The sequence below is a fragment of the Phocoena sinus genome, chromosome 5, assembly GCF_008692025.1.
Source record: "Phocoena sinus isolate mPhoSin1 chromosome 5, mPhoSin1.pri, whole genome shotgun sequence".
Lineage (NCBI taxonomy): Eukaryota > Metazoa > Chordata > Mammalia > Artiodactyla > Phocoenidae > Phocoena > Phocoena sinus.
Window position 1 is genome coordinate 72,129,552 of NC_045767.1, and position 26,321 is coordinate 72,155,872.

The 26,321-nt window shown below is 40.1% G+C and overlaps 1 protein-coding gene across 1 annotated transcript in view; it reads right to left on the bottom strand.

The window, feature by feature from the left end:
- Window positions 1–2,438: 2,438 nt before the first annotated feature.
- The window catches only part of CNGA1 (cyclic nucleotide gated channel subunit alpha 1), a 51,978-nt gene continuing 28,095 nt past the window's right edge, over window positions 2,439–26,321 (bottom strand). Inside the window, exons 3-10 of the mRNA XM_032633298.1 lie at window positions 15,369–15,489; window positions 14,208–14,324; window positions 13,168–13,230; window positions 8,190–8,231; window positions 7,992–8,102; window positions 6,610–6,717; window positions 5,730–5,836; window positions 2,439–4,195 (exon numbers count right to left, since the gene is read on the bottom strand). Of these exons, the coding sequence (XP_032489189.1) occupies window positions 2,781–4,195; window positions 5,730–5,836; window positions 6,610–6,717; window positions 7,992–8,102; window positions 8,190–8,231; window positions 13,168–13,230; window positions 14,208–14,324; window positions 15,369–15,489 (2,084 nt within the window). The 3' untranslated portion in view covers window positions 2,439–2,780. The remainder of the gene's footprint in view (window positions 4,196–5,729; window positions 5,837–6,609; window positions 6,718–7,991; window positions 8,103–8,189; window positions 8,232–13,167; window positions 13,231–14,207; window positions 14,325–15,368; window positions 15,490–26,321) is intronic.

Consider the following 26,321-nt stretch of genomic DNA (forward strand, 5'->3'; position numbering starts at 1 on the left):
TATATCCTATATTAAAATCTTGTGGAAATATCCACGTTAGAAAAGAATTGCCTACTATTACCAAAGAGCTCTGATTTTACCACCTATAATTTCTATGGGGAAAAAAATATACTGCTTCAGGCTCTGAAGGTTATAATTATAGGCCAACATTGCCTCCTAATGGTAAGAAGCTTATTTACATCATATGTCAAGTTAGAAATTTTGGTTTCTTTTTTAAATATGTGCAAAACTTTGAAGTGATCTCTTCCTATGAGAATATTACCTTATTTTGATAACAGAGTTGGGGAGGGAGATACAGTACTTATCAGACATACTGGCAAGACTAGGTCATGGGGTTTCTGCTCTCCCTCTGATGTGCCATCTACAAGTCCCAGAATTCTCTCTCTCATTTCCTCTCAGATACAGTTACTAAAGATCTTCAAACTTCAGCCAGCCCTCACTTATCCTTATGTCAAGCTTGTCTTAGTCTTAACATGTTAAGATGCTAGCTCCAGACAGCAAACTGGAGTGTGGGATCAGCCTGGAAAACAGATGGTCTCTGGATTGCTAAAAGGTGAGCTCCTGCTTTGACATCCACGTGTACCCAGGTCAGCACACTTACCATCAGTCTCACCAAAGCCGCATGTTCCCTGTCTTTTTTTTTTTTTTTAATCTCCTCATGAAGCCAAAGCCCAGTTGTGAACCTCTGCTTTGCACTTCAGGTGTCTAAAACTGGAGCCTTCACCACCACCTGTCAGAGCCTCTACCTGGAACAGTCATGAAAAAGGAATTGGCTAAACCCTCCTTAGCCCAAGCCTTTGAACCAAGAATCTGCTACCTATCTGATGTAAGTTCACAGAGCTTTGGATCAGAGGTCATCAAGAACTCTCGGATATATCTCTAGCCCAGGTCAGATTCAAAATCCCCCCCACCTGGATGCTGTGACTGGGGCCGCTTCTACTTTGGGAGCCAGCCGTGAGCCAGGTGTGTAACCCTCACTCACTCCTATCTTACTGAATCCGCCCGCTATGAAGAGCCAACCAGGCTTTTTACAGTGTCTAGAGGTTTTTATAACAGGCAAGAAAGAGCACAAAGACAAGAATAAAATGCAGATGGAGGAGAAGGAATAAGAATAAGAAAGAAAAGAGAGGAAAAGGAGCACTTGTTTCAGGCAGAAACCATATTATATATTACTTACGATCCACCCACTCCAGGGCTAGCCACTTCCTCTGTAGTGAAGTACTTGCCTGCCGATATAAAAGAGACAGATAAAATGTAGAAGGGAAACGTAAGGCTGCAAAGACAATGTATAATTCAATAAATATTCTACGGCTTCCCTGGTGGCGCAGTGGTTGAGAGTCTGCCTGCCGATGCAGGGCACACGGGTTCGTGCCCCGGTCCGGGAGGATCCCACATGCCGTGGAGCGGCTGGTACCATGAGCCATGGCCGCTGAGCCTGCGCGTCCGGAGCCTGTGCTCCGCAACGGGAGAGGCCGCGGTGGTGAGAGGCCCGCGTACCACAAAAAATAAAAATAGATAAGTAAATAAATAAATATTCTACTGGTAGAGTAGGATAAATTCTACCATTGGCATGCACCGATTGAGGTCCACATAGATATCTGAAATGTCAAATTGACAAGAAGCCACATTTAGTCCTATTATTATAGGCACGTATAGAAATCTGATATCAATTCCAGTGATCTGTGTTAAGAATTTATTGAGCCACATCTGGGCTTAGCAGTAAAGTTGTATAATTGATTAGCAATGTCTTCCATGAGCACACACTTGTCATATAGTTCCCTTTTCTTTTCTAGAACCATCCTCCCATTAACTCCTTCCTGGTTCTCTAGCTAAGTGCTTCTCAAGCTTTAATATATGAATTACCTAGGGGTTTGCTAAAATTCAGATTCTGATACAGCAGGTCTGGGGTAGGGCCTGAGATTCTGAATTTCTAAGAAGCTCCCATGATGCCCATGCTGGACCATAGAACTTTCAGGTCTCCTTTTCTAACAACAATTTCCTTTGTTCATCACCAAGCAAGAGTATTACCTTTATCTCTTTTTCTTATTGCTGGTCAGTCAGAGAAAGAAGATAGTAGCCACTGCTGTCAGGCCTTAATAATCAGATAATTTAAAAAATTTTATTATAAAAGATTCCTATAACAACTTATGATTTTCAATTTCATATATATATGTATATATATATATATATATATATATATATATATAAAATTTGTCATGCTTTTATCAGTAAGAAGTTTTTCTCAACCATTCTTCCCAAGCCCTAGAGTAAAATGATTAAGGTCCCTAAAATGTCCCAGAAGCTCTAAAATATCCTAAACTCTCTACTAAATTATCAAATAAATAATATCCACTACAGCTTTAGGTTTTATTTTACTTTATTGCATTCTAATTCTTTTTAAATGGTATCCTGAACATGATGTACAGGTAATTCCCAGTTGCTCCTTAACAATATAAATTGCCTGAAAGTGAGGGATACTTGTTCACTTTTATAAAGAGTGTTACATAAAAGAAGCATATGTGAAAAAATCAGAAGATATAAATACTGATAAGTTAATTGGTTTATATCTTTGCACGTTATCCATTGTGAAAAATTCTAAGTGTGATGATTCTTTAGCCACAGTACCTCACAAGTGAGTGTACGGCCTTGTGCCCTGCAGCAAAGCATATTTTCCTTAAGGAAAAATTCCCAGCTGAATCATTCTCTTCTTTCAACTTACAGGTGCCATCATCACATCACCAAAAGGATCCTGAGGCATGTCCTTATGAATAACCAGCTTTTCAGTCCTGTGTAGAGTCTGTGGGCCCGCTTTCAGCTCCAGATCCTTCAATAGCTGAAAATTCTGTGTCAATAAGTGGTTTCAGAAATTGCTCAACCTTGGTTAGTCTTTGCTTCAGTTTCTGCTGCATTGACTCATACTCAGCCAGGATCCGGGCAAATTTTGTTTGCAGGAGGTCTACTGACCCCTCCATTCGAGTGACCTTCTCTTCGAGATCTTTAGGATCACTTCCAGCATTTGCAATGTTTATGTCCAGTAGCCCATCTTTCATCAAGATTTGCTTCCCTTTCTCTTCTAGCATACATTTGGCATCTGGGTACTCAGTTAGAGCTTCCATGAGGTCATCTTTTGAGAGACAGAACAGATCTGAGTAGCCAATACTTTTAATGTTGGCCGTTCTTCGATTGCCAGCTTTGCTGCCTTTAATGTTAAGGATGCTGATCTCACCAAAGTAGCTGCCATCGCTCAATACTACAAACTGAGTGATTCCATCATCTGCCACCACGGCGAGTTTGCCTTCCTTGATGATGTACATCTCTCGTCCAATATCCCCTTTCTTGCAAATGTAATCTCCAGGACTGTAGACTTGGGGCTGTAACTTCAAGACCAACTCCACCAACAGACCAGCTTCACAGTCGGCAAAAATGCGCACCTTTTTTAACGTGTCTAAGTGAACGTTGATGGCAATCTCCGCTCTTAGTTTATCAGGTAGATACTTCAAGACTTCTTTCTCATCCACTGTTTTTTTGTTGGTCCACAGATAGTCAAACCATTTAATAACTCTCTTTTCCATATCTTTGCTTACATTTCGAAAATGCATGTATTGCTTGATCGCATCAATTCTTGCTTGAAATTCTGCTCTGGCTGCATTCATGTTGGAAATCATAGAACCTATGTTACCAACAATGGTGGCAAAAATTAACACTCCAATTAGGAAATCAGCCACCACAAAGATGTACTCAGAATCCCTCACAGGAGGTGGTGTTTCACCAATGGTGGTCAAAGTCAGTGTAGACCAGTAAAGACTGTATACATATTTTCTAGCCAAACGGCCAAATTCAGGATCATTAACATCAGGATAGACCCATGTATCATTTCCAAATCCAACAGCTTTGGAAATAGAGAAGTACACGCACGCATTCCAATGGATGATAATGACAATATACATAACAAGGTTAGAAATCCTGAAGATGTTTGGGTAGTTTGTCCTTGTTTCTGTTCTCTGGAAGAACTCAAACATTCGAGAGATCCTTAACAGTCTGTTTAGTCTAATTTCCGGATAGTTCCAGCCCAGATTAAAATACAGCAGATCAGTTGGTATCACTGATACAACATCAAGTTTAAACTGAAAGTTTGATTTATATTTCTCTATGAGTTTAAGCTCTTCCTTCACCAGTAGTCCTTGTTCTAGGTAACCTAAAATAGAAAAAAAAAAAAAAAAGTAATGTTTTTTCCTTTTCATGCCACTGTAAATTTTTCTAAAGTGACTCTCAACAAACTTCATTGAGTTCAAAACAAGAGTTCATTCCAATAAATATGCTTTTAGCAATGTAATAAGATATGAGTACTGATCAACATATGGCTGTGGAAAATGTTCTTTTGCAGAAATAAAAAGTAAAACTTTGTAAGCACAGAAATGAGAGATTATATGCAATGTATATATACAAGGTATATATACAGACCTCTCTAGATTCAGCATCTTGTCCAGGTAAAGCTATGCCTTTTATGAACAGTGTTCTTGGAAAGTTTTCTTTTTCTAGCACTGTGCTTAATTCCTCATGCCACTCTTTTGTCAGAATCCCAGCCCCACCCTTGAAGCTTGGGTACCTCCTTGCTGTTTGACTATTGTGCATATTCTTGCCTTGCCCCTTCAATGTGAAGCATATGTCCTTTGAGGCTTCACTTTCAGGCTTTCACTTCTCTTTCTTGCCCCTCCCAGGCTTCCTTAGACATCTGGGATTTTCCTTTCTACTAAGCTGCTACCATGCACCTTGTGCGTTAAACCCAGAATTTCAGTACCGCGATATATTTCACTAGGGAAAAATTTGTTTCTCTTCCTATCCTGGTTACCAGAGCTGTGCATAGAACTGAACTGAAGCATTGTTCCAGTGCACTGATATTAGAGAATGTCTTTATTTTACATAATGATTCTTAAAAGCAATACTCTGCATACACAGGTTACCTTTGCATGTGGTAGTATAGAAAATGAGCTTATACCTACTTAACAAGAATACTTAAAGTCGTTAGCTATCAGATCCTGCCCAGATTATTGGTCAATAATGCCTTACCATGGACCACAAAGTTGAATTAAGGATGTACATCCTGTTTCTTATAAAATTTCTAGTACAGCTCTGCTGAGTACAATGACATTTTTCCCCATGCCTCTTCAAGGTATCTCTGTTAGGTAGCAATTACCCTTTCCCCACAGAACTGGCAGAATATTTCTGTTCTCTCTATTCCTCTCTCCTGGTATAAACCCAGTGAACAGAAAAATGGAGGAAAGCCATCAATCCACATCCAGAAGGTTGCCTAGTAACATCCTTCTGATTCAGCTGGAGTGGCCTAAGCCTGTGGGTGGGTATATGGTACTCTTGCTTTCAAGAGTGCTTTTTCCTCTAAAAAAAATTTTTGTGAGTCTTTTTTTTTTTTTGAAGAATACTTGAATTAAGAATTTTCAAGTTGGGCTTCCTGGTGGCGCAGTGGTTGAGAGTCCACCTGCCGATGCAGGGGACACGGGTTCGTGCCCCGGTCCGGGAAGATCCCACATGCTGCGGAGCGGCTGGGCCCGTGAGCCATGGCCTCTGAGCCTGTGCGTCTGGAGCCTGTGCTCCGCAACGGGAGAGGCCACAACAGTGAGAGGCCCGCGTACCACAAAAAAAAAAGAAATTTCAAGTTATACATAGAGATAAAAGCATGAAATTGCAAAACATCCAAAACTGAACATATTTACCTGTCCTTGTTCGTACAAACATATCGAGAAGATAGACTATATCTGATAAGTAATCAAGAATGATCCAATATTCTAGGTAATCAGACTGAAGTTCATCAAAACATGCTCTGTAAAAGAAAAACTTGTATAAATAAAATGAAATGGGACCAATTTAAGTAAAAGTCCTCTTTGTATAATTTTTATCACGATGAGAAGTATAACACACTAAGGCGAGGAGGGGTCCTTGGAGTCCATTTAATCAACCATGGCTTTCCCAAATCTATTCCCAAATCTGAGGATTGGATTTAGTTTTCTCACACTTCTGAATTTCAACATCCTTTCCATTATGCTAGTCAGCTTTGTGAAAACATCAAATGAGAATAAATGACTTCAAGCTAACGTCAAAGTATTTTTGGGTGATACACATTGATAGCCAGGTTCATGTTGACTATTTGTACCCAAAATGCCTTGGGAAATCATGCTTTGTCCTGGATGGCTGAGATGTTTACTGTCTACAAGACAAGGAACCATAGATATCCCTTGGGAAACACATCTTGCTCTATAAAACCTAGATCCTTGATCTTTTTCCAGTCTTGGCAAAATTGTTTTCTTGCAGGCCAAAGAAAATAAAGTTTCTCCCAAAGTTCTAATTAAATGATAGAGCAATCAAAAGTTTAAAAGTATCCCCACCCCACCCCATCCCAGTACTGGATTTCCAAGGATATTGGGAACCAAAGCAGCTACTCTTGCTCTTAGGAAAACACATTGAGAATGATGTAACCTCTCTTCACAACCTGTGGTGGAGAAAGGAGGTACATCCTAAAGAGCTCTAGGCCAAACTGTTAAGTCAGTTAACTTGGAAACTAGAAGTGGTTTGAGATCCACAAAAATATACAGACACCTTGCAATAATCATGGTCCAGTTGTACATGACAGGTAAGGTGATGCAAAACAGCCAGTTGTAATATGTGCTTCCTGAGGGATCAATAACCATGACTTCCTTCTTCTCCCTAGCAGCAATTGGAAATAAAGGGGAAGGTTACCAAGAAACAAGAATCTTTTTATTTCAAATAAAAATTTTATTTCAAATAAAAATCAAATATGGTTATGCCCATCACCCACAACTGATGAATTAGAAATAAGCTGAAGAAGCTCACTCCACAGTGGGAAGACTAGCTTGGCATAAGTGCATTAGTCATAAGAAACTGGTTAGGGAGGGGTGGATAGATAGTTAAATTACTAGTCTTACATTAAACCATACTTTAGACTTTTATTAAAGCCCCTGTTTTACTGTGATGCTGCAGACACTTCTGTCACCCCGGCTACTGAGAGAGAACAATGGCATAGATCATGCCGAACTCTGGATATCCCACAGACCCCTTGGGTAGGCAATGGTTGGTGAGACAGTGATGATTTTCCCACTCTCCCTACCAGGCAACAAAACAACTGGGGACCACATTGTGAGGGGGAACTCATGGCTTCTTTCTCATCTGTATGGAGAGAAGAATATAACACAATCTAATAAAAAGTGCTTGTTCTTAAGTGTGTATGAGGAATTGAGAGGCAATAGAGGGCAAAAGAAAGAAGGAAGGAACTATATGATCAAATGGACATTTTTTAAAACTTTCTGGTATCAAATTTATATTTTTAAGGATTTTTTCTTTTATACAACATCAACACATTTCTAACAGGCACAAATAAGTAAAGAGTTTTCTTTACGTTTAGAAGACAATATTTTCTTTAATAAAAAGCAAAAAGATAGCTCTGAAAATATCACTCAGCCTTATCCTTGTGAAACTCTAACTCTCAAATGTTTTAAAAAGTTTCTTTCAAATAGCGAATGTTTTGACAGCATTCATACTGCTCTCAAAATTAGGCATGGCTTTTGCAATGAGACTACTTTACTTTGGATTATTTGCCATACAGTATTTATGACTCAAAAATGTTAATGAAATTATTAATTTTTTATTTCGGCCAAAAATATTGATGGTAAGATCCTAGAAATGCAATTTTCTTTGGATCCTAAATCTGTCCCAGTGGTAAGTTTATCTTCACCAGTGCTTAAGGAAGGAAATTAACCATGACGCCGAAAATTCTTGATGAGAAAACTAAGGCTACCATTGCTAATTTTAAGGAAATTTGAAAAAAATTAAATTCACATTTGATAACAATTTATTTAGTCTTTACACCGGGCCTCTTTACTATAAACTTGTGGGAAATTATCTCTGCATCCTAAACCCATCACAAATTTCTTCCTAATTTCAATGCCAGTAAAAATACTTACTCTTCTTTCTTGTCTTTGCCTTTCTCCTCTTTCTTTTTCTTGTCTTTGTCCTTTTCTTTCTTCTTTTCCTTTTCTGGGTCCTTTTTATTTTTATTTTTATCATCTGGCTTGCTGAAGAAGTGAGAGATGTAGTTGGTAAAATACAAAAATGTTATGGATAGAAAAATGTGGGGCTATTCATGCCAAAGTCTTACTTACCTCTTCTTTTCTTTTTTCTTTTTCTTTTTTTCTTTTGGTTCTCTATAGAAAAAAACCAATATATCACATAATCAAATTACATTCTCACCTCCATTCTTGTTTACCTTCCTCTCCACTGGGCAAGAATTCTGAGCTTTGTGTTCAAAGACCTGCCCCTGTGCTCAGAGACCAGAAATCTGATCTCCTAATGGCGGGTTCAACAAGAAATAGACATGCACCCCGACAATAAACAAATAAAATTCCTGGGAATTAGTGCATGTGGAAAATTGGAGAAAATGGAGGTGGATAAAGGCATAAACCCAGGGAGGGAAATTTAAGAAACAAGAGTCCCCAAAAGCGTACTTTCAAAGTCTCAATGTATATCCAAAAAATGGGTACTTATAATTTAAGCTTCTTGATGTCACTTGTATTTATACTTGAATAAGAGTTTTGAGAATTTCAAGAAAATGCCATCAATTTTCTTTAGAGGGGTAATCCTGACTGAAGCAATGTTTTATGAGCAGACAAAAAGCTCTGTGGTAACAGAGTTACTTCTTGAGTTACAATTTCTTCTTGAGTGGAGAATATGGGATTAGCGGGCTCTTTCTGCAGTTGGCTTTCTCTATCAGCAGAAGAATGGATTCTGGAGTCAGACAGAGCTAAGGTCATAGCAGGCTGTCATTGTTGGCTCAGATATCTTGGGAAAATGTATTATTCAGACATGAGTGATCAGGCATCTCGTTACCACTGGGATAGTCAGAGAAGGCTGTTAAACGGAAGTAGGTCTAAACCTAGGCCTCAGAGTATGGGTAAGAGTTGGAGAGGTTAAGAAGAGAAAGGATGTTAAAGGGAGGGAGGTTTTCAGGTGCAGATATACAAATGAACTTAGTCTGGGTAGGAATGGCCCAGCATAAGTGGAAAGCTGCTACTAAGGAGAAATAGGAGATAAAATTGACAAGGAGATGGGGCTTGGCACCTAAGGTTGTCATGTACAAATAGAAACAGAACATAAAGTTAGATACGGTGGAGTTTTTTGCTATGGGAGTACATTCCTATGATACAAGATTTAACACCCTAACATAGGCCCTGGGAGATGGTGCTGGCACACTTCTTGGATGGCGCTTAGAAGCTCAGAAAACGTGACAGCTCAAACTAAGTGAAATATAAATTATAAAATACCATGGCACATGGTGGAGGAAGGTATCAGAAAGATTCAGAGAAGTGGTAGGCTAAAATGGATACACTAAGTAAGAAAAATAGCCCACCAACTGATTATGTTCCCTAAGAGGGCTCAGAGGATATAAAAATGACAGGGAATGTGCTGGTGAGAGGGGCACCAGCATTACTGAGAAGCTCACTGGTGCTGTCCTCTGTAGACCAGGGCTGATAGTGAGAGATGCTGAACTGGGTACAGAACTAGACTTCCCTGAGAGCAATAGGGATGACAGGATCTAGAAATCACAGAGACCAGTGGCAGTGCTTCCCCATCAGAAGAGAAACAGGTCTGATCATTTTAATTATCAGTAAGGTGAGCATAGTAGCCAGGGTCTTAACCCACAGAGTGCTACGGCAGAGGTTAACAGAATACCGTATTCCTAGATAGATGGGCACCTTGTTGACTTGTTAGGGTACTGTTTTACATTTATAATAAAAAACAAATTGGGAATGGACGCTCAGGAGGTTAAGGGCAACGTACCCCAATAAAAAGTCACCACCACTTGAATAGTTTCTAAACCTGACCTAGCTCTCAGAAATGAAACCACCAGTCAGAGGAGAAGCCCAGTTCCCATGAAGAAGGACTCTGCAACACCATGACAAGTATATTCAGTAATGATTTCCCCAGTCTTTCCTCCAAAGAAAACCAATGATCATTTACTTAAGTAACTGTACACTGGGGGTAAAAAAGAATACCTAGATACATTAAAGGCCATTTTCGCACAGGACCCAAGTTGATATTGAGATCCAGGGACTAAAGCATCATCATGCCCCACCCCCATTAAAGCGAGGGACATATGGTGGTTTGGTATTAATTTGTGGGGCCTCCACTGGGTCTAAGGATGCCCCCTTGTGGTCATTTGTCCAGTTCCTCCATGTAAACATGGAATGCATTTATTTGGTCATTGGCAGAATGACAATCATCTCCTCATCTCCACTAGTTCCTTGGCTTGTGGAATAAGAGCTAACATAGTGGGGAGGACCAAGTGGAAGCCCTAAAGCTGCCTCCTGCCTGCTGGCAAAAAGCAATATTGCAACCTGGACAGGAAAGGAAATGCAATCCTTAAAGACCTAATGCATGCAGGGGTGGTGCTTCTCCATCACACCCCCGTTTAATTCAATGTCTGGCCCCTATTAAAACCAAATGGAGGGCTTCCCTGGTGGCGCAGTGGTTGAGAGTCCGCCTGCCGATGCCGGGGACACGGGTTCGTGCCCCGGTCCGGGAAGATCCCACATGCCGCGGAGCGGCTGTGCCCGTGAGCCATGGCCGCTGAGCCTGCGCATCCGGAGCCTGTGCTCCGCAACGGTAGAGGCCACAACAGTGAGAGGCCCACGTACCGCAAAAAAAAAAAACCCAAAAAACCCAAAAAAACCAAATGGATCCTGGTGGATGGCAGCAGACTACTGCAAAATCAACCAAATAGTAGTTCCAATTGTAGTCACTGTGGCAGATGTGAAAAACAATACACTCACCCAATCAGTACCATATTCCTAAGGTTCTGGGTCAATCATGGTGAATGTGTTATTTTGAACCACTATCGGGGAAGAGGGTCAGAAACAGTTCATATTCACATGGGATGGAAAACAGTATGTATTTACACTATTTTCCAGGGCTATGTTAACTCTCCCTCCCACTGTCATGACATAATCTAGAGGGACCTGGACCATCTGGACATTCCTCAGAGTATCACATTTGTCCACTATATCTATATCAATGACATTATGTTAATTGGGTCCTGAAAGAGGATTATCTAACCATGGGACAGAAAATGACTGCTGACCATGAGCTGGATCCTGCCAGAACTAACAAGTCATAAGGATGTATTGCAACCTATCACATGATAAAGTGATGTACTTGGGACTGAGCAGGTGGCTCGGCACCCTCGCCCCATGTCATCTATCACTGCTGCATCAAGGCTATTCCTCCCCCCCGACCCATGGCCATATATTGGGCTTATAGGAACAACTGATGGAGCATGATCTGTGGGTGGGTCAGCTTAGCATCTGGATGCAAGCCAAAATGAGCTGTTGCCTACAATACAGCCTTACCTAGAGGTGGCCTTAAAAGATAGTGAAGTTAATCTTACCAATGGCACAGCTTTAAGCAGTGTACAATCATCTACTTTGTGGGGAAAAGGCAATGACCCAAATTAAGAATATACAAGACGGACTTCCCTGGTGGCACAGTGGTTAAGAATCCACCTGCCCATTCAGGGGACACGGGTTCGAGCCCTGGTCTGGGAAGATCCCACATGCCGCGGAGCAACTAAGCCCACGAGCCACGGCTACTGAGCCTGCGCTCTAGAGCCTGCAAGCCGCAACTACTGAAGCCCGCGTGCCTAGATCCCGTGCTCTGCCACGAGAGAAGCCACCACAATGAGAAGACCGTGCACTGCAACAAAGAGTAGCTCCCGCTCTCTGCAACTAGAGAAAGCCCGCAAGCAGCAACGAAGACCCAACAGCAGCCAAAAATAAATAAATAAATTTATTATTTTTTTAAAAAAAAGAATATACAAGGATTCATGGGCAGTCACAATGCATTGGGTGGTTGGTCAGGGACCTGATGAAAAAATATTGCAAGATCGGGAAAAATAATTCTGGAGAATAGGCAGACTGAATGGACTTTATGGGCATGAGCACAAGGTTTTAAAACCTTTGTATCCCATATTAATGCCCATCAAATAGCAGGTGCCATGGAAAAGAAAAGAACCACGAAGTAGACAGAGTAAATCAGCCTGCTGACAAAGACAGCCTCTGTCACTGGCATCCCCGGTGCTGGCACAAGGTGGATGTGAATGGAGCCACCACTGTGGCAGAGATGGAGACTATACATGGGCCCAACCCATGAGGTCCCGTTCACCCAGGCGATCTAACTGCTGCTATTGCTGAATGTCCAGTCTTCCAGGTACAAAGACTAATGTTATGACTCTAAAAGAGCACCATTACTTGAGGAAAGCAATCAGTCACTTGAGGGCAAGTTAATTACACCATGGAAAGGGCATCAAATAATCTTGACTTGCATCAATATATATTATGGATACTAATTTGCTTTTTTGCCTCAGGGCTTAGACCAGTGCCACTATCCAGTTTGGGTTGCTGCCAGCTCATAGTTTCCCTCTCTCTTGGCTGGCCTTGGCTGAAGGAAGTCACCATGCTCAAAATTATGCACCCCTTCCTAGTCCTCATACAATGACCGTGCATGGGCACAAAGCCCAGTCCTGTTGCCTAACTATGGAAGAACTCTGAAGGGCCATCCCTTCTCCAGAGCTCCCCATAGCATCACATGGCACATCAGCTCTGTTCTCTGAAGTTCAACTTCTCCCTCTACCCAATCCTACTCCCCTAACTCCCTTCTAGGTATCATTTCTGAGAGCACTCCCAATAAAGCTCTGTATACAAAGCTCCTTCTCAGAGACTGTCTCCTGGGAAACTTGACCTAAGACACATTGGCTCAGAATGGGAAGGATTAATGATGTTTTATTTATTTTGTCAGCCACCCTAACCCTAACCACATGGTGGGGCAATTTCATATATGCTATAGACATGGTTTTTCTACGCGTATTCAAATACATACATACGTACATACGTATTACCTGTAACATGAGTAGCTACATTTTTCAGGAGGAAATAACCAAAGGACAAAATAATGGAAAAACTTTTCCATTGGATTAGATAGAGTTTGCCTAATAAATATCTGCAGTATAACACATTCAGATGTATTTCTACCTTTTTACTGTCTTTCTTTAAAAACAAAGGTTTGGTTTACTATTGTCAATGTACTTACTGCTCTTTATTGCTGCTGTTGTTAACATTAAAAAGTGCAATGGCTCCAGGCAAGTACTGCTCCCTGGGAAATGAAAAAGCACAGTGAAATCATAATAGTCACCATGTGTGTAATGTCCACAGTAAATAAAAAGTCTTAAAGAACAAATGCTTTTCAGGTTCTACCCATTACTAACCAGTGCCTAGATGATTTTGGAAAATATAGAGTCTCCATGAAGCATGAGTTGCTGAATACCAGGGCCATGAACCAAAGTAATTAATAAATGTTTATTAATCAATGCTCACAATGCATCACATTACCATCCTCCACACCCTGAGTAAGCCAGTTTGGATGTTACTAACTCCCAGGAAGCGATTAAGACTTAGATCGTCCGGGAAGATAGGAAGGGAAGACAAGACAAATGAAAACAGTATGAAAGCTGAAGGTGGTCAGTGAGAAAAGAAACAGGAGGGGGAAAAAAAAAGAGGGAAAAAAACAAAGTAGAAGTAAATATGTTTGACAGGATGGGAACCCCTGATCCACACCAATACCGCACTCCTTCCACACTCTCAGGGTCACACGTTTGAAGTTTCTACAAGTGCTTTTTTCCCTAAGGATTTTTTAGCTTTTCTCGTCTCGTTACTCACCCTAGTGCTCTGCTTCCCTGAAAGTAGGATTGAATGGAAGAGAGCATTTTAGAGAATGACAGCTAAACCCTCTCTCATATAATTGCTTGGAAGAAGGATCAGAAAGAAGGAGGAAATCAGAGAGGACTTAGGCATGAGGTTTCCTAAGGGACAGACACGGGTCTCAGGGAAAATGATCAGCAAGAGTGTTCATGGCTTGGAGCCCCATGGACACGAATTATCATCAGGCAGCGGCAGTTTCCCAAGAGAAGAAGAGGGTAAGGAACAGAAGTAGCAATTTACTCCCGAGATCCTGCAGAGTAGCTGGGTAGTGGGAGTGTTGGCCAAGCCCACTGAGGGGAAGAGTAGAACAGCTTTCTTTCATCTAAATAATAGTTTAAAAACTGACGTGGAGGGATAGATCATACTGCTCACCTCTGTGATGGCTGTCCCCTTCCATCTCTACTGCTTCTAAAGGAATCCCTTGCATGAGTGTTTTCACTCTCTGATTCTTCAAATATAGAGGCACTGTCGTCATCATCAGAAAAGGAGCTATGGTTCAATAGGAGGCAGAGATTAATTAGATCAGTGTCTTAAACCCTTGTGGGGGGACAGGTCTCATTTCTCATCTCTTTCTCTCTCAAACGAACACAGACAATAGTTTTTAATAAGAGTGAGATGAGAACTGTTCAGAATACACAGAATTAGACAGAGTATATGCACAATCCAGTAAAATACGTGTAATTAAGAAACTACTTTCTAGGTCTTCCATATTTGTATTGTTTGATGCATTGATTAGTTAATATTTATCAAATCGAAAGTATGATATCTGTACTTCAGGTCATGTTATACAGTTTTCTGAACCTGTAATAACATTGCCTTCCACTAAAAGTAAATTCAACCACATTTATACAAATTCTATTCATTTATAGGGTGACCACTTTAAATTATACTTTTAAAACACGTTAGCATTTCACACTTTGTATTTTTTCACATTTCTCTATGGTAATGTTATCCCTTTAGTTGTGAAATGTCCCATGAGGAAAGGTCTTGCCAGTGACTAAGGAAATATTTGGCAAAGGTGCATCTAAAGAATCACCACAATAATATCTATGTTCATTTGTTAGATAAGCAAGGCTGCCCTAAAGAATAAATAAATTCACTAAATTAAATAAAGTACAAAGTTCAAGGTTTCAAATTAAAAGTTAAACTGAAATTAAGCTTATTTAAATTGAAGAACTTTGGCTAGTATTAAAAATACATAGGGACGTCCCTGGTGGTGCAGTGGTTAAGAATCCACCTGCCAATGAAGGGGGCACAGGTTCGATCCCTGGTCCAGGAAGATCCCACATGCCGCAGAGCAACTAAGCCTGTGCGCCACAACTACTGAGCCTGTGTGCCACAACTACTGAAGCCCGCGCACCTAGAGCCTGTGCTCCACACAAAGAGAAGCCACCACAGTGAAAAAGCCCATGCACCACAACGAAGAGTAGCCCCCGCTTGCTGCAACTAGAGAAAGCCTGCACTAGAGAAAGACCCAACACAGCCAGAAAAAAAAAAAAAAAAAAAAAAACATAGAAAAAAGCATGCATTTACCTGCATGCTCCATTTTCCATCCTTCTTATTTCCTTTTCAATATCTGGTACAATCACATTGGGAATGTTTACAAAAGAGCGCCGTGTATTGATGATAATTTTCTTCATGGTTAGCTTAATAGCTGGGGAGAAAAAAAGTCTTGTTAGTAGGAAGACTCCTTATATATCTACATATGTAATCAAAAGTTTCGCTCTATCATTCTTCTAAGGCTGAAATAACAATCTTATTTCCAGTTATATGTACGAATTATTTTTTAATAGAATACAGTCATGATCCAAGCACTTCATGATCACTAGTCAGGTTTTTGTGTATTTTTTTAAATTCAAGGGTTTTGTGTATTTTTTAAAATTCAGAGGTGTAGAACTCTTTTTTTTTTTTTTTAATTTGTATTTACTCCAGCTTTGAAATATTTAGGCAATGTAGGTGTGGAACAAAACTATAGGGACCTCACAGGCACATCCAACAATTAAGTAACAATGAAAAGCAGTAAAATAAAATACCAAAATGGGTGTAATCAACTGTGAATTTCTACAGGCATTCAGAAAAAAAAAAGGGTCTCAAGTGGTATTCAAATTTCGGAGTGAATAAAGATACAACTGATCCACATTTCAACAAGTCCCCCTAAATTATTCTGATACACATAGTGCTAAGCTTCCCGGGCAACCACTTCAGGCATCAGGAAAACGCCAAGAACAAAGTGATCCTGAACTCCAAATCTGTCCTGGCAGCAGGTTCCAGCCCAGCTTCAGGTAACATGAATGGCACGTGGGCACACTCGCGCTTGCCTTCTTTCCTGAGGCTCTGCCGGCGTCCAATGACAACATCCCTGCACTCATGACTGACCCCAAGTACTTCACCTGGTCTTCAGTGTGCTGCAGTGACATGGCCTGGAACTTGGAGAAGTTCCTGGTGGGCCCCAACAATGTGCCTGTGCACAGGTACAGCCACTGCTTTCTAACCATGGACACGGAGCCCAGCGTTGAAGCCCTGTCATCCCAAGGGCCCAGCTGTGCCCAGGATGCTCCTCCAACCCCTGCTGCTTGGCAGTCACAGTGCTGTCCTCTGGGGATTTCATCTCTAAGGGTGTTTCCTCCAAACTTGCACGGAGATAACACCTGATGTCCAGGAAAATGGGCCTAGATGGGTGCTAGGTATCCATCCCAGCCTCCCCTCTCCCAGACCAAGGCTCCCCACTAATAAAGTGCTAGGTGTCAGCAGAAAAACAAAAGGACACTGTGGATTTTTTAAAATGCTGCTGTTTCAGTAAACAAAGAATGTTGTCTACCATTCCAGTAAACAACAGATGAATGTTGTCCACTATCCAGCCATCAGCCACTGCAGACGCCAGGGTAGGTGCGCCCTTGGGGGAATTCAGGATGGAGAAAAGAGGATACTGGCCCTTGATAGTTAAGATGCATATCAAAGGAATAATTTCAATGAGCCCAGACTCTTGACTCTTCCCATACATAGAAAAGCACTAAAATCATTAACTTGAGAAGTCTTTTTGTGATTAGCAGTAATCTTTTGATGTTCGACTACATGATTTTTCTTTTTTCCCAGTAAAAACTCCTATATATTCTTGTTCCTCCCTTACCTCTTTGGATCAGTCCCTCAGAGTTATCTGAGAGGTTGCCTTCCTGGACTATAGTCCTCAGTAATGTCCCCGAATAAAATATAATTCTCAACTTTTAAGTTGTGCGTTTTTTCCAGTCGACAAAACAAAACCCCAGTATCTGTTCATGGGCTCCAAGAACACCAGCTCTTGTACTGAATGTCACTTGCTATGGTCCTGCTGACGAAGACCCACAGAAGGCCAACGTGCTGAGAGGATGACGGGTCCTGGACAACTTCAGCAGGTACCAAACCTCCACCTGATCCTCTGTGGCTGGTTATCCATCCATCCCTCCCCTCCTCCACAACACACACCCCCTAACCTGCACTCCCAGGTTTTTATTATACGGATTGGGGATTTTTCCTTTGTTATTTTTCTACCACCGATCTCTGAGTTTTGGAGGGAAGCTTGCCTTTGTTATGAATAAAATAGAAAAGCAAAAACCAAAAAAAGAAAAAGAAAAAAATCATTTGATGTGGGAAAATGTAAAAAGCACACTTCATTTTTTAAAACATTACATCTTCCAGTGAGGATAGCCATAAATAATGCTCTTTATTTCACCCTAGTAGTCATACAACTAATGAAAACAACTAGCAGCCAGTAGTCAATAAATAGTAAACAGAGAATTTTTGTAATGTCTGTTAATAAAAGTGTGCACATATTTTAAAATGTAATTAAAGTAACTTTTAAAGAAACAACCACTTTAAGAAGAGAATTGTTTCATTGACTCCTTTTCAGCAACAGCATGGATATTCTGGTTATATTGATAGCATGCTGGCTTCCTATTGTCATCAATCACCACTCCTTCTGGGAGACCCCGTGCCTTATGATTAGGAAAAGGAGAATATATGATTATTTCATCCATCACAACATAGAAAAAACTACTTGAGTAAAAAAGATTAAACAAGGACAACTAATATTATCCAATATGTCAGAATGAACCAAACCTGGGCTTTGCTTGGACCTGAAGAAAAAAAGAATCACTTCCCTTGTCCCATAATTTCTTGTTGGCCTAAGTGCTCTACATAGGAAAAAACTTTTTTTTATATCACACAATCACTTTTTAATACATATTCACTCTAGGAAGAAAGAAAACAGAAAATATAAATAGAAAAATAAAGATACTCAAAATTCCACACCAGACCGTATAATTATTTATCAACACATTTTCTCCACTGCTTTTATGGTTTCCTTTTTCACATTTAGATTTTAATCTATCAAATTTGTTTTGGTGTAAGGTGTGAGGTAGGGATTCAACTTTATATTTTCTAAATGACTAGTCAATAGTATAAATAGCACTAAATCAATAACCAATAGTCCATCTTTTCCCTACTGGTTTGAAATGTCATCATTCTAAATTTGCCTTGTCACCCGTAAAGATTTTGATGGAGTTTGCATTAAAATTATAAAATAAGTTGGGAAATTATTTTCCTCTATGTTTTTGAAAAAGTTTCTACATATCAATCCTACATTTTTATTAATTTCTAGATGTTTTGTATTTTTGTTTCTATTAAGATAGTTAAGATAGTTTTCCCTTGATATATTTTAACTCATTGCTTTTGCTATATCATAAAAATATTTTATTTAGCTTGAAACCAGCCAACTTAACTGAGCTTTACAAAAATTATTTCTAATAGTTTTTCTTACATAATTTCTGTTTTCAGTAATGCAATCATAGTACTTACACAAATTATTCTTTCCTCTTTTTCATGAGGTATTTAGCTTTGATGTCTAGTTACTTTGACTAAAAATTCCAGAACAGAACAAGTAACAATCTTTTTTTTGCCCACGCAGCATGCAGGATCCTAGTTCCCTAACCAGGGATCAAAACCGTGCCCCCTGCAATGGAAGCACAGAGTCTTAACAACTGGACAACTGTCTTAAGAGATACCTAGTATGGTTCTTGGCTTTATGAGAATGTTTTAGAGTTTCACTCTTAAGCATATTGCTGACTGTTAGCTTAAGAGAGATGTTTGATTCATGTTAGAGAAATCTCCATTTATTCACATTTTACCAATTTTTAAAAATTAGAAATTGGAATAAATGTTGATCTTTGTTAAGGCTCTCTTCCTTTTATAGAAATAATCCTTTTTTCCTTTTAATTTTCCCTATTAACATGGCGAGCTACTTTAATAAATTATTTTAATAGTTATGGAATAAACTCTTCTTGATTATGGTAAGTTCTTTTCATATGTATTGAATCCTAGCTGCTAATATTTAATTTTTGCATTAAAATTTTTTTCATGTATTAAAGGTAAAATTTGTAGTTTGAGAAAGGATTTTTAATAGTAATTGTTGATTCTTTTCATATACTTTTCAACTCTTTTGGTCTCACAGGATTGTTAACAAGACATCTGAAAAGAACCAAAAAATTCTTCTTTTAGAGAATTCATTGCTTTGCTGGTTTTCAAACATGAATCTTTGAATAAAAATTTGCAAATCAAAAGGAAACAACTGCTTTTAGAAAGTAAGTTTCAGATTTCATTTTTAAATGAATCATAAAACTTTCTCCCTTATGTGAGGCTGTAAAAAAAACTTCACAAAGCTAAAGCAAAGCAAATGATTGGGAAAATCTTATGAACAATTCAGGCAAAATTAACTTGGAACATAAACTATGAATGCCCAGGAAGCAGTCAGGCTCTGACTTGGGTTCAAAACCTGCCTCTGCCACTTATCTGTTGAATGAATTCAAGTGAGCGTTTTAACCTTGCTGAGCCTTAGTTGTTATCTTTTCCATATCAAATAGCAGAAAGATATGCTGTGTACCCACACACACACAAACCCACACATACAAACATAATTAATTATGACGCAGAGGTTTTCTAAATTTAGTATGAATGATACCTGTGAAGCTTGTTTAAAATGCAGATTCCAGGGCCCTGCTCTCAGAGTATGAATGAGGAACGACATGGGCCCCAGGAATCTACAGTTTTATCAAACACCGTTAAGTAATTCTACTTCAGTTCCTGTATCACACCTAAAGAAACATTACTCTATGCTATTGGCCCTTGGTGCACGACCCCAGTCATATCTGTATTTCTGAATATAGTAGTGGGAAAGATAAAATAATGGTCAAGAAAGGCTTCAAGGCAGGAGGAGGCGGGGAGGGGGAGAGGAAGGACACGTAGGGAAGGAGGGAAGGAAGGAAGAAAGAATGAGGGTCTATATTGGAAAAAAGTGAAATTATATTTTCAGATGAAATGATAGTATATGTAAACAACACTAAAAAATCTATAGAAAAATATTAGAACAAATAAGTGAACTTAGCAAGGTCACATGACAAAAAGTCAACGTAAAAAAGTTCATTTTATTTCTGTATGTTAGCAATGAATTAGACAATGAAATTTAAATGAAACATATACATTCCAAGAAATGAATGTCTGTGTCCAATTCAAGAAATAAATACTATGTACAAAGTTCTCTGCCAGGTGCTGTCAGAAAGAAGCCCAAATATGATTATGGCCCTAAAGAGCTCACAACTAATACTGGGGAACAAGACAAGAGTGCCACACTGAATAAAAGGTTTGGGACCCATAAAAGAACTAAAATAAGTGTTGATAATTGTCAGTCACCTCTTCAATTTCGAAGATTATTTTTTCTTTGTTTCAAAATTAGTGAAATATTAAAATATTAAAATTATTATTTTAATAGTGTTATGAGAAAAATTTGATAGCTGAAAAAAGGGAAATTTGGACACAGAGGGAAGACTGTGCGGATACACAAAGAAAACACTATGTGGGGATGGAGGACTCGAGTGATGCATCCACAAACCAAGGAATACCTGCGGCTACCAGAAGCTAGAAGAGAGACGTGGAACAGATTCTTCCCTCGTGCCTTCGGAGGGAGCATGGCCTCACCAGTTTCTTGATGTGGTACTTCCGGCTTCTAGAATGGAGACAATAAATCTCTGTCGTTTTAAGCCAATACAGGGTGAAAGGGGATCTGGAGGGTCAAACAGCTGCTATCCAGCACACAGAGATGGCAGGCCAGGGGTGCTGTGGGTCCCAAGGGGAGATGTACTAAATCCTCTGCAGTGAGCTTGAGATAAAGCTTCCTGAAAAGGCCAGGCTAGAGAGATCTTGGACAAAGGGCAGGTACCTGTCCAGCATACCACAACGTGGAGCGACATTCTAGGCAGAAGCAGTAGCAAGTACAGGAAAACAAACATGTGAGAGAGCAGGGTGCCTTCAGGAAACCACAGCAGATTGAGTCATGGAGAATATGGCTCAGTGAGTAAATGACAAGAAAAGAGGTGGAGAGGAAGGCAGGGGTTGATTCACTACCTGCATTGGATGCTCTGTTACCTTAACAAGGATGAGGAGTCCCTGGAGGATTCCAAGTGGGGCCTTGTCCAGTTTTCCAATTGCGTGAGGCAACAGAAAAGAGCTGGGGTAGGAAACTGTGGAAGGATTACAGGTATCCCTGGGTCCCAACTGATGCAACAGTGCACACGGTGCTGTGATCTCTCACCATGCCTAGTAGTTCAGGTAGGAAAAAGCCCCAAAGGCAGATACCTGGAATGATCTGAGATTGGGGTCAGCAGTTGGGGTGGAGGGACAAAGGGGGCAGAGGAGGTAAGGAGAGACTCATCTAAATAAAAAAACACAGACCTTAAGCTGAAGGAGGGACAGGATGATAGGAAGGAAGGATTTATTAGGAAGTTGAAGATCAAGGGCACAAATATCTCAGTAAGGTTGAAGAACAGGTTTAGTGAGAAAGAGAGTAAGAGCTGGAAACAGAGGAAGCTGTGTTCAGGAAATAAGATGCTGTACTAGAGGTTACCGTTGTGGAGGTGAAGCACCTTGGATTCAAGGACTCAGGTGGCCACGGTGGAGAGGCTGAAGCAAAGGGAAGAAAAGAATTTGTGAAGCTAGGGACTCAGATGTCTCGGATGCATCACATTTCATAGCTGTGGAGGCTGCCCCGAATGACAGTGAGACTCAGTAGGAAAGGGACGTCTGAATGGTAGGTGCCATATTATTTGATGAATGTGGAGCAGCAATTGGCAGGTCAGCAGATGCCCAAGACCAGCTCCAGTGGGAAGAGAGTGGGAAAAGAAAAGCGTGTAGTGAAGGATTTAGAAAAGGCAGTTGAGAGGTCGGAAAATGTCAGCTTCTTTCTAAGTGGATCAGGTGTGCCTAGTCTGTGCATCATCCGAATCTGTCCAAATTCTAAACAGTTCTTCAGACTTGAAGTGAAATATTTCTGATTGCTTCGGGGAGAACGCCTCTGGGAAGTGTACGTGAGTCCTTCCCACCTGGGTATGACAGATTTAGGCAGGATGAGGACAGGCAAGTGAGAAAGAACTTCTATGTGTTGCCCATTCTCCTCTTTCAGCCTCTGTTACTCACTTGGAGACCACAGAAACAAAGAGACAAAGGTAAGAAATGTCTATGGAGAGCCTGCTCCAGGTCAGGCATTACATCAGGTTAGCAGATTTAATTCACGTAAGAATCTGCAGCATGGCTTTATCTTCTCCATTTTACAGGGGAAGATATGAAGCTCAGAGAGGGTAAAGGATTTGCCCAGGGTCATGTGACCACGCTGGTATGCACAAACAGGTTGCAAAGGTCAAGCTCTTTCCTGCACTGCTCAGAACAGGCATGATACAGGAACTCAGTCACCAATGGCCCCAAGTGACACTTGTTTGTCCCTGCTTCATTCCTATCAGTGCAGGCTTCACACTCCACAGAAGTGTGCTTTTTGGATTCAGTTAATTATTTACAATGCAGTGATATAAACTCAAAAAGCATGTCTTAAAACATTGACTTAAACAAAAGGGTGGCCTTGGGGGTTTTAACTTCCAGTGACATCCTTGAGGAGCCCAAGCCACCACCAAATAATACACTTAAAAAAAAAAAAAAAAAAAAAAAGTTGATTTGGTAAATAAATATAGCTTTACAATAAGTTCCTAGTGCCCACCAGATGGCTGCCCTAAGCCCTTACTGTGTAGAAATTCTGAATCCACTATTAGCCTTAGGAAAAATACCAGAAAGGATTTTCCTGTAATTTCACTAGACTGACCACTTTAAGAGAAGGGCTACTTTTTGTTTTGTGTTTCATTCATATATATCCTTAGCTTTAAGAACAGTGCATTGAACCTAGCAAGTACCCAATTATGTTTGTGGAAAGAATGAATGAGTAAATGAATTAGTGCAGGTCAAAGGGAGCAGGGATGGAAATGATGAGGAAACGAATCCAAATCATCTCTGATTTGCTTCTACTCCAACCTCTTTTTTAAAGTCTCCTTCCCCACTTCCTCTGTTTATCACTTTCTCCCAACCCATAAAACCCTGGTGCAGCGAGTCAGGACTGTAAGGACACTTGAATCTGATGATCCTGCAGCCACTAGAAAGGTGGCATGGATATGGATCTCACTTTTTCACCAATCAGTAATAAGTTCCAGACTGCCAAAGCGCCAGAGTGCCCCAGCAATTTTTTCCGCTGTGTCCCTCCATTTATAGTAGTAGGACCACATATTACACAGAAATTAGTAATATGCACAGTCCCACATTCAACATCCTGCACTGCTGAGAAACAAACAGGATCGTACTTTCACCCATTTTCTTCCATAAAGTTCTACCTTCACTTCGATGCAGGTATCTCCCAATTTCACAGAAGCAGCCCTGACTCCCTTCCTTGGCTCCTATACTGTATTTCATTCATTAATTCACTGCAAACATTTTGAATACCTCCTATTAGCCAAGCTCCTTTCATTTACTTTCTGAAGCAGCCACTTCAGAGCCCTGTGTCCAGTGTGTCCGAAAATGGACTTTCAATTCTCTCCCTGTCAAACCAGCTCTTCTTCCTGACTTGGCCATTTCTGGTTGTAAAATCATTGTTCTTTCATGTACTTAATTCACTGAAAACTTGGAGCTCATTATCTTTAACTCCTTCCTTCCCACCCAGTCACTCTGTCATAGAGTCTTAATATACCTTATTTTGCAATTGCTCCGCCTACACTCCCACTTTTTCATTTAATTATCACTAAGGTTTATTAGGTGCTTGTTACCTCTTATCTTTGACTAAGTCTGTTACCTGATTTATTCATCCCCAGCCTCACCCACCCTCCAATTTATCCTGCAAAGTACTCCCAAATTAATCTTCTTAAGGAGGATATACTATCATATTCTTGTTCTAGAACCTTCAAGATTTCCCCATTGTCTACTGAATTTATTACCCTTTCTTCTGCAACGGAGGCCCGATCTCCCTTCCTCCCTCCCTCTCACTTTCTTCCTCCACATTTATTCCTTCCAAAAAGACAGGATGAAATACTATATAGGCATTAAAAATAAAAAAATACTTCTAGATGAACAGGTATTAAAAGTTCTTAAAGATACAGTATATTACCATACATAGGAAAAAAATATATATATATATATTCATGTGTGTTTGTGTGTGCAGAGAGAGAAAAAGATGCAAGAAGTTAGTGGTAACAGTGATTTCCTGCCTCTGAAGAAGGCAAAACATGGATGAGACTGGGCACTAAGCATAGAAAGGGGTATACTGTATTTTCTGAATATTGTATGATATAAATTAATGACTTAGTGGATATGTACAGTGACCCCCATTTCAAAATGCAAAACAGTACAAAAGTTATATTATCTATACTTCTACCACCAGGAATATACGTTAACTTTTGTCTTTTGCCAAATTTGCTTCCCCACCTTTGATGGCATGTGAAAAACAATAAAACTTTATACCTAAAGTTAAAGCCCTTTTATCAAGCTGCCACTTCCCAGTTCCAACCTTGTCTTCCCTCTACCCTCTACCCAGAAGCAACCACTACTGTAAATTTGATGTGTATCCTTCCAGCCCATTCCACCCTTTTACATACTTACATAAGCATCCATAACCAATGCATAGCTTGGGACATGCTGTTTAAGTGTGTAAAGCAGTATCTTCCCCTGTGTATAATTCTGCAACTTGCTTTTCCACTCAAAATTATGTTTTGAAAATGATCTATGCTAATATACATAGAGCCATTTCATTTTATAATATTGTTTGTTAACATTGTAACATATATGTATCATATTTTGTTCCTTTTTTCTATTCGTCCTTCCTCTTTCTATTAATGAAAGATTGGTTCTTTCCAGTTTTTTTTTTGCTATTATGAGCAGTGCTGCAATAAAAATCCTTTGCATGTCTCCTTAGACACTTGTACAAGAGTGGTCCTTATGTCTACAACCAGAAGTGGAACTGCTAGTTCTAGTTTCAGTTTCAGAGCCAGCCAAATTGCTGCCCAAGGCTGTGTATCATTTTACATTCTGTGAGCTCTATACAGGTATATTATTTCCCCCACACCTTGACCGACCCTTAATATTGTCAGATTTTAGGGGTTTTTGCCCCAGTTTGATGAGACAAATTTCTTTGCACTATGGCTTCTGATTTGCATTTACTAACGAAGTTGGACAAACTCTCATGTGTTTATTAGTTATTTGGATTTCTTCTTTGTGAATTAGAGGTTTATATTCTCAGGCTTCCCTGGTGGCGCAGTGGTTAAGAATCCACCTGCCATTGCAGGGGACACGGGTTCAATCCCTGGCTGGGGAAGATCCCACATGCCGCGGAGCAACTAAGCCCGTGCGCCACAACTACTGAGCTTGAGCTATAGAGTCCGCGAGCCACAACTACTGAGTCTACGTGCCACAGCTACTGAAGCCTGCGCACCTATAGCCCATGCTTGGCAACAAGAGAAGCCACGACAATGAGAAGCCTGTGCACCGCAATGAAGAGTAGCCCCCGCTCACCGCTACTAGAGAAAGCCCATGTGCAGCAATGAAGACCCAACACAGCCAAAAATTAATTAATTAATTAATTAATTTTTTAAAAAGAAGTGCATATTCTTGGTCCATTTTTTTTTTCAGTTCAGTTCTTTCATCCATTCAACACATAATTAATGCCTGCTATGTGTCAGGCATTATTATTACCTCTAAGGGAATATGTACCCCTGGCCCTCTATTAATTGCAATTTAATTTTACCTTTCTGAATTAAGCATAAGATTCTGCGATCTACTAATGCCATTCATGCACTTTACTAACATGTAAATCCCTTAAATCATTTAGCAACAAATATTTGTTTACCAGTGTACGGCATACAAAGCAATCTAACTTCTATATTCTCATTTAATTATCATCACAACTATGTTGTGACTCATAATGGACTTTATTATGTCACCCAAGCAGTGAACTACTTCTGGATAAAACTGATAACTGAACTGAGGAATCCAGTTGGCAAGGCTGGCAGAGTTCACAGACTTTAAAGCATCATCTTTAAACAAAGACAGTTGTGTATTACACAGCTCAGAGCACCCACACCACTTAATTATTTGAAGATAACC